The sequence below is a fragment of the Pteropus vampyrus genome, unplaced genomic scaffold, assembly GCF_000151845.1.
Source record: "Pteropus vampyrus isolate Shadow unplaced genomic scaffold, Pvam_2.0 Scaffold10, whole genome shotgun sequence".
NCBI classification, from domain to species: domain Eukaryota; kingdom Metazoa; phylum Chordata; class Mammalia; order Chiroptera; family Pteropodidae; genus Pteropus; species Pteropus vampyrus.
In genome coordinates, this window is record NW_011888791.1 from 13073223 (window position 1) to 13082649 (window position 9427).

At 35.0% G+C, this 9427-nt stretch overlaps 1 protein-coding gene across 1 annotated transcript in view; it reads right to left on the reverse strand.

The window, feature by feature from the left end:
- TTC6 (tetratricopeptide repeat domain 6) overlaps window positions 1–9427 on the reverse strand; it is a 197734-nt gene that overhangs the window by 119227 nt on the left and 69080 nt on the right. Inside the window, exons 7-8 of the mRNA XM_023521640.1 lie at window positions 3940–4067; window positions 920–1159 (exon numbers count right to left, since the gene is read on the reverse strand). Of these exons, the coding sequence (XP_023377408.1) occupies window positions 920–1159; window positions 3940–4067 (368 nt within the window). The remainder of the gene's footprint in view (window positions 1–919; window positions 1160–3939; window positions 4068–9427) is intronic.

Sequence of the window (9427 nt, forward strand, 5' to 3'; positions counted from 1 at the left end):
GTCGCCCCCTCTCTCCAAAAAAACCTTTTCACTTTTGAATTCTAGAACTCAGTGACAACACATCTAGCCATCATGCATCACTCCTTCACCACCCTGCTCAAATGCTAATGTCTTTGAAGTAGAACAATGAAGTACATTATCCATTAACTAGCGGTGAACTCAGTGAAACACTGAGTCTCTCTAAGTTAATGCAGTATCTTCCTTCCCACTGTGCTAGAACTTGCCTCTTCTGCCTTTCTGAAACAGAGAGGAGGGCATGAAGATATCCTTTCTTATGCCATCCAATCAACAAATACTTCATGAGTACCTACTATGATCCAGACTCTGGCTAGGTGATTTAAACACATACTCTATAACTCCCACAATGAAATTATATAGGAGGTATTATTATCCTTATATTGAAGCAGGCTTATTTAGGATAAGTCACAAAATTAGTGAGTGGCTACTAGGATCTAAACACAATGCTACTGACTAAAAGCCAAATTTTTTGCCTATTAATGCCTCTTAATGATCCCTGAGGAGGAAGTGTCTTTTCCAGTACTACTCCATCCACACCTCCCAACTAAAGTTATACTCTTTCTTTAACCAAATGATGACCTTTTCAGCAAATCAATTCAAATAAACTTTAGATTGTGTTATCGATGACCTCCAAGCCCCAACTAATAATATTGATGATTCTCCTTGAAATTGCTTCTCCTCCATGAGCTTTTTTAAGCTTGCACTATCCCAGCTCTACATCTAACTCTCGAATTCATCAAAATTTTATTTAGTCACCAATTTCCTTTCTCCATCTTCTAAACTGGGTACAACTACCAAAGCTGAACTTCTCTTTCTAATCCGGAAAAATCAGCTTCAATATTTCAGCTATTTCCTCTGTGCTGAGATCTCCCAAATCTCATCTCTAACATCACTAACTCACCTAGATCCTTCCTCTTTGAGATACGAAACACTAGAGCCATCTTTGGCTCCTCTTTCCTTAACCTGCATATCCAATGAAAACCTGAGCTTCTCCCCTGCACAGGGTTGCTTAGATGTGCTCCTTCTCCCTGTCATTTCCAACACAGTCAAGAGCCTCATCACCTCAACCTGTGTTAACAAGGATTTAATGCCATTTGGATGGAGCACTGCACCCTCTGTCTTTTCACCTCTTTCAATATCTCTGCAAAATTGTATTGCATTGATCTTTAAGTACTCCTTTACCCAGCACAATGGTTTTTTGATATTGCTGCATTCATCTAACTTCCTCTTTCTAAGTTTCCAGGCTCCTAGCATCTGGCCCTACTTCTAACATAGTGGCTAAGAGTTTTGAGTGTAGTGAAGTCAGACTGCCTCTGTTCAAATTCTTTTTTAAATTATCACATGGTCATAAGCAAGTCAATTACTTTCTTTATACCTCGGTAAATTGAGAATGACAACATTAGCACATTCTGGATAAAATTACTTTAAGAAAGAGAGGAGTGAATGCATTTAAAATAGTGACTCTCACATAGCAGATGTTAGTTGTTATTATCAGTCTCCAGGAAAATTCACAGGGCCAGCAAGTCCTGTCACTTCCTTCAGTTATGGATAGAATGCTGCCTATCCTTTTGTCCATGTCTAAACATCCTTCAAAAGATATCGCCAAGACTAGCTTCTCTGCGAAATTTAATTTTTTTTTCTTTTCTACAAATATCTCTTTTCATACATTGCCCTTTTCTTGTGCTACCCATTCTGACTCTTTATCTAATGGGGTAATACAGTTTTGTCCACCAATTGGTCTATGTGCCTGCATAGTATCACAGTACAAAGAAATATAGACTTTGGAGTTGGCTGGGCCTAGATCAGGATATTAGTTCTAACACTCACAAACTGTATCACCAATGTGTCTGAAGATCTTCTGTAAAATGAGAATAAAAATCCCTAACTTTTGTCTTTCTAAGGAATCAGTAACAATAATAGTTCCAGGTCTATGAAAATCTCAAGAAATGCTTATTCCATTTTTACTGCTATTGTTATTAATTTTCACTGCACAGCACCTAACTCGTTGCTAGGCACGATATATACATTATTGAATCATTAACACAGAGTGGTTTCTGTCATTTTTAAAATAGCACAAGGTCCAAAAAGAACATGACATGAAATTTGTACTTGTTTGAGTGGAGAAAGATAAGAGAGGTAAACCTAATACGTTTGGAAATGCCTGAGACAAAAAGACCAGACTGGAGGAGTAAAAACGGGTGTCCAGGAAAAAGGAATCCTAAGAAAGGACTGAAAAAAAAGAGAGGAGAAAAATGTAAGCTCTGATGTCAAGCTCATCTATATCATCATTATGTTTGGGACAGGTCCTGGCTAATGGAATGTACCTAAGATTACTTTTTTTTTTTTCTTTAAAAAAAGCATCACAACCAATCTGAATTCTTATGTTCCCAACATACTCTAATAACATAGATCTGTAAGTGAATCGCCCTTGGTTATCAAGCTAAATAATACTATATTTTCAAAAGATGGCTCAATTCCCAAGAAAAAAATTTAATTTGGGGGCCACTCACAAGTGAGAAAAGTTTGGTTAAAAAATTAATTAAGGAAATAGGAGCAGGGAATAAAAAATATTCAGAAACATTTTTCTCAAAATTCTCTTTTAACATATATATTTTTTAAATATCAGATTTTTATTCCCCTGCATCTTATTCTTATTTCTCTCTAATGGAAATTTCTAAGTTCGGTTTTAATGAATTAACACAGTACTATATATATATATCAGAAAGGTCTACAAATATTTTTGGCATGCTCAAGAAAGGCTGTGTGTTTTTATAGCATACTCTCCTTAAACAGGTCTATTTGTCATTCTTTGAAACACTAAGACATAAAAAAGAAAAGACTCTGACTCTGTGTGTGGCCATGCTACTTTACTTAATGCACTAAATGCAAGGTTTTTTAGGGGGAAAAAAATCAAGAAGTTTCTGCTTCATTGATAATCTGACAGTAACTATTTATTGAAGGTAAAATACTTGTTGTCTGCTGTCACTATTTGTTTTAATACATAATCTTGCTAACTAAATGAGCTTAAAGCAATGTAGATAAGCAATGGCATGTACAGGGTCACTTAAATGCCAATTTGACTCTTTCATAAACTTTGGAATTCTTTTCCCATGAGTCTACTCTCAGCTACTAAATTGTGAGTAATATCCATTTACAAAGTTTAGGCTGGCCATAAAAAGGTTGTCTTCCATGTCCAGCACACCTTTCAGTGCCCTAAGCAACAACAAAAGCTAATAATTAAAGCTTCTTTAAGATCCCCATAAAGAGTTAAATGAAGAAGAATCTAGAATTAACCAACCCATAAAAAACCCAGTGGTGAAATAAGGAGAAAATCTGTTTCAACAAGATGAATGGCAAAAAGATAAATCTATACATCTAAACTGCATTTACACACTATTATTCAAAATTACGGTTACACCCCTGCATAATAAAAAATTTCATTAAAAATGTGGTGGTGGGGAGGGGATGAAATATGAAATGAGAGTAGAGAATAAAAAGGCCACCTAAATAATCAGTTCCATTAGCACATTTTGTGTCGGGTTGCCTTTTATTTTATTTTATAGTAACAAAATTAACCAGTATAATAAGCAATTAATCTAAATTAGACATTACAGTGACCAAAAAAAATAAAATCTAACATTTTGACATTTAATTATCTTTATTTTCACAAAGAGCTATTTTTATTATAGCTATTGTTATGTCATTAAATCAAGTACCTTGATCAAAAATAAGAACAGAAAGAAGGTAGAGTACAGTATACATATCCTAACTATTATCTGCCATCAACTCTTCTGTGAGGTTTAACTTAGATCTCATACATGAATTTCTAAAACATTTCATTTTCCTTTAGAAATGCATTTTCAGGTATCAATGCTACTAAATAACTTCTCTTCAGACAGTAAATTTGTAAACCTAATTTACTTTTTTTTACGTAGTTTTTGATCCTGCAGAGGTTTTGTAGGCTTTCTTTGCTGTGGAGTTCCTAATTTACTTTTTCTTGTTCGTTTAACTTCTTTTCCTTTGATTTGCAACAATTCTGATGATCTCACCTTTAAAAGAAATGAAAGTGTGCTGTTAAGGAGAATTGTAACATGAGAATTAGATCTTCTCTCTCATATTTAATGGTCTATTTTATATTTAAACTCCTAATTTTTATGTTTATTCTATAACAAAATATAAATCCTAAAGGTGAGTTGATATTTTCCTCTAGATCCTTTCTCAAATTTTTATATAAATACTTTCATAACAATTAAAATATTAGTATTATACTTATTTATAATATTTTTATTGCCTTAAAACTACTAAAGAAGAAATATAAGATTTTTCGCTCCATAGATTTACTCTTCTTGATTGGTATTTTTAATAGGACTTAGCCTTACTCTCTTAAAGTCTAGCATGGGAGTTCCAGTCAAGATGGTGGAGGAGGTAAACACTGTGCTTACCTCCTCCCACGACCACATCAAAATCACAACTAAATTAAAGATCAATCATCATTGAGCATCACCTGAAGTCTAGTTGAACAGAAGTCCTATAAGAAGAGGCCACCTAGAGACTGGTAAAAGAGGTGGAGACATGAAATAGGCTGCTCCCATATCCACCTGTGGCAGCTAAAAGTTGGGAGGGATATTTCAGCTATAGACAATCTGCAGATTGCTTTGTAGCTCATACCAAGTGACCCCAGGCAGCGGCTGACCTTGGCCTACACACAAGAGCCTCTCCCAAGAGGCCCCAGAACCAACACACTGAGGGGCCAGTTTCACACAACATGAGAGTACCATCCAACCACCTCTACAAACAGTACATCCAAAGGGAAGACTCGGCAGGCACCAGAGCCCCACTAAAGCAAACCCTGATCCTTAGGGTCAGCCCTTGCACAACAGCACCTCCACTGCAGTTACAGCTGGTCCTCACAACCAATCAGCCTGAGGGCCAATCTTTCTCAATGACATACCAACAACAATCAAAGCTCAACTACAACAGGAAGGTATACACAACACACACAAGGGGCATACCCAGAGCACCCGGCTCAGGTGACCAGGAAAACTGTACCACTGGGCCCCACAGGATACCTACTAGATAAGGCCACTCATCAAGGCCAAGAGACATAGCAGCCCAACCTAGTACATAGAAATAGCCAAAATGAGGAGACAAAGAAACATGTCCCACATGAAAAGAGAGAACAAAAATCCAGAAAAATAACTAAACAAAATGGAGACAAGATACAGAGTTCTACCAGATACAGAGTTCAAAACTCTGATTATAAGGATGCTCAATGATCTCAGTGAGAACTTCAACAGATAGGAAACATTAAAATGGAGATAGAAAACATAAAAAAGAACCAGTCAAAATGAAGAAGACAAAACTGAAATAAAGAATACATTAGAGGAATCAACAGTAAATTAGATGAAGCAGAGATTTGGATGAAAAGGTAGCAGAAAACACCCAATCAAAACAGCAAAAAGAAAAAAATCTCCAAAAAAGTAATGATAGTTTAAGAGACCTCTCAGACAACATAAAGCATACCAACATTCACATCATAGGGATACCAGAGGAGGAAGAGTGAGACCAAAGAACTGACAACCTATTTGAAGAAATATTGGCAGAAAACTTCCCTACAACCAAGATTACTCTACCCAGTAAAGCTATCATTTAGAATTGGACAAATACAGAGCTTCCCAGACAAGAAAAAACTAAGAGTTCATCACCATCAAACCAATATTACAAGAAATGTTAAAGGGACTTCTTTAAGAAGAAAAAAAGAAAAAAAGTCAAAAATATGAATAATAAAATGGCAATAACTACATATCAACAATTACTTTAAATGTAAATGGATTAAATGTTCCAATCAAATGACATGAGGTGGTTGAATGGATAAGAAAACAAGAGATTCACTTCAGATAGAAAGACACACACAGACTGAAAATAAAGGGATAGAAAAATGTATTTCATAAAAATAGAAACAAACAAACAACAGCTGGGGAAACAATACTTCTACAGACAAAATAGACTTTCAAACAAAGGCTATAACAAAAGATAAAGAGGACCCAGCTATTCTGCTTCTGGGTATTTATCCAAACAAACCCAAAATACTAATTTGAAAAGACATACGCATCCATATGTTCAATGCAGCATTATTTACAATAGCCAAGATATGGAAGCAACCTAAGTGTCCATCAATAAATTAATGGATAAAGAAAAAGTTACACATATATACAATGGAATATTACTTGGCCGTTAAAAAGAATGAAATCTTACCATCTGCAACAACATGAATGGACCTAGAGGGTATTATGCTAAATGAAATAGTCATACAGAGAAAGACAAATACCATATGATTTCACTTTCATGTGGAATCTAAAAAACAAACAAACAAGACAGAAACAAACTCATAGAGAATATTTTGATGGTTGCCAGATGGGAGAGGAATAAGAGGGATGCGTGGAAAGGGGAAGAGATTAAGAGGTACAAATTAATAGTCACAAACTGTCATGAGGATGTAAAGTACAGTAAAAAAATATAGTTAATAATATTGTAATAACTATGCATGATGTCAGATGGGTAATAGATTTATCAGGGTGATCATTTCATAAGTTATATAAGTATCTAATCACTATATTATACCTCTAAACTAATATAATATTATATATTAACTATAACTGAAAAATAAAATATTTTTTAAAGTTTGGCATGTATCTTTTATGCTTTATATAACTATTTTCAATAAAGTTTTTCAATTTGTTTTCTTGTACTTTTTTCTATTTCTATTGCTTGGGAAAAATTAAATGCATGTCTGTCTCTTAAATAATTGCCTTTTAATCATTACAGATATTCGGAGTATTGTTTTCCTAGATTTCCAAGGAAATTTGCAGAATTTATAGTAATACTTCATTAAAGCATTTTCTCCATGGGTTTCTCTTTTTATTTATTTATTTGTTTGTTTGTTTGTTTGTTTGTTTGTTTAGAGACAAGATTTAAGAAAGAAAGTAGGGAGGCTTTCCTTGGGGAAAGCAGAGAGACATGGTTGAATAAATAGAAGGAGGTGAAGAAGAGGGATGTTCTTATAGATTAGGTAGATGATTTGGCCTCAGTTCAGTAGTAGGAAGAGAGCTATTGCAATTTCTTGGGTAAGAAAGTGATGACGAATAAGGGAAGTTCAGAGTACAGACCATTTCATATCACCATCCAGTTACTGTTTAAATTTTCTCTACAGTTTCTCTACCAAATGGTCATTTATGCTGGCTTAAACATGATCAGGAACAGAGGATTTGAATACATCCAAAGGCAGTCTTTCTCTTTGAAACTCTTCTAGTTAGAATTTTTGTTTATTAGAGAGCCTAAAAATTTTCATCCTCTAGTCTCAATTCAAACTTCACAATCTAGCTCTCTTCCATTTGACAGTCAAATAGTTGAATACAATTGACTCTCCTGGGCCTGCTCTCCCCACTCCCAGCTAAACATCCCCAGTTCCTTCAGTTCCACCTTACATGTCATGCTTTTGAAGTATTGTGCTTTCTCGTCTTGAATGCTCTCTCCCAGTCAGCGATTTGTCAGTGTCTCTCCTGGGATTGGATACCCACATTCGAATACAGTATCTGACAGTGGTCAGATCAACCAAAAGAAATAATCCTCTTCTACGATATTTGTCATTCAATGCAAACTATGATTGTACTTGGTTTCCCAGCACTAAATTATAACCTAAAACCCTAATTTTTTTTTTTTATATTTTCTCTAAGTCATATCACCTGGTATCTATGCATTTAGATTGTGGACCCAAGGGCACAACCATATACACAGTCATCCCAGCAAAATTTCATCTGAGATCTCACTAACCAAATCATACCAGTCACATTTTGGATGTTAGCTGCAAATCCAATCAGAAAATCTTCCATGTTCTCATTCAAGTTATTAGGAAATATGCTGAACTGAGCACAGCCCTATAGCAGTCTACTAGGGACATTCATGAGTATCCTTTGAATAACTAATTACAAATCCATCTAGCAATTCACCTGACCACAGTCTTGTCTATAAAACTTATCATTGGAAGGCTTTCATAAATGAGTGACTGCAACCCAAAGGACAATATCGACTAAGTTTATTGAGTTTTCTTGTATACCAGGTTCTTCACTGTGAAACTTTTGTGTTGAACTCTAAGCCTAACACTTTTCTGATGTTCAGTCTAGTAACTCTATGAAAAGAAATAAGGTTGGTCTTCCACGGCTTGTCCCTGAGGGAAGCCACAATGGCTCCAAGTGATTATTGCTTCCTCTTGTAAGGGTTCAAACACAATTCTTTTAATGACTAATTTAACCATTCCAGAGTTTTGTCGAAGAGTAATCATACATTACAGAAACCATTTTCCTTACCCTTAAAAAAATAAAACTCAGATTTGCCATGGCAGTCTCCAGGCGTCTAGCACCTCTCTCACTGTAGCAGCTCCTCAAAGCTGCTGCTGACAAGGGCTCAACAGGCTTAAACTTATCAAGCTAAGCCAACAGGCTCAGATAGCGAAATTAACTCAAACTCTTTTACCAATCTTGGGCTTCAAGTTTCTTTTATCAATTCTTTTTCTCTTCTTTCTAAACTAAGGATCATTCTTCTTGTCAGATTTAAGAGAAGCAAAGTACAAGTTTATCAGCTTCCTTTTCTCTTTGTCATATTTCTGTTTATTTAAAGCCTCAACCTTTTTCCAAAAACAAATTAAGGGAGCTCTGTCACATGTTGTCATCACACTATTTATCCAAAATGACAAGGTTATCCTTTCTTTTTTCTCTCTTTGCTCCAAAACTAACATGAAAAACAAAAAAAAAAAAAACAAAAAACAAAAAACAAAAAAAACACCTTTTTTGTTCTTAGCATTATTCACAGGCCTCAACTCATTCTGGATCTTAGCCTTCTTGATATAATTGTTATAGCCACATGCCACTTTTATGTTTATTCATGGATATGTATTTCTTCTTTCATCTTTTGTATATTTTTAAAACTAAATACAGTAAATGCAACAGATCGCTCATAATTGTTTTTGTGAGAATTTGAAGAGATTTAAGGCATCCCACCTCTCTTAAACTTCTTTCCATTTAGAATCTCAAGATAAGATATAGATATAGATATGTAATATTTATATTTTTTTTACAGACTTTTGACCTTTTGCCTTCCTAAAATGCTCAACAATCATCTCCTGGCCTCTTGCATCAGTCATTTCTTTACAGAGTCTTTGTTATCTAAGTTCTCTTTTGGTTGGTCAGGACTTAGATCAGAGTCCTAATATCCTAATAACCTTTATTGTACTAATCAGCTTGTAAGAGTAGAAATGGTCAGTAAAGTACAGATGATCCAATTCTCTATTTTTTACCTGAATGAGACTTTCTGGCATGTATGTGAGCAGTGGAAGGCCTGCATTGCTCCTTATCAC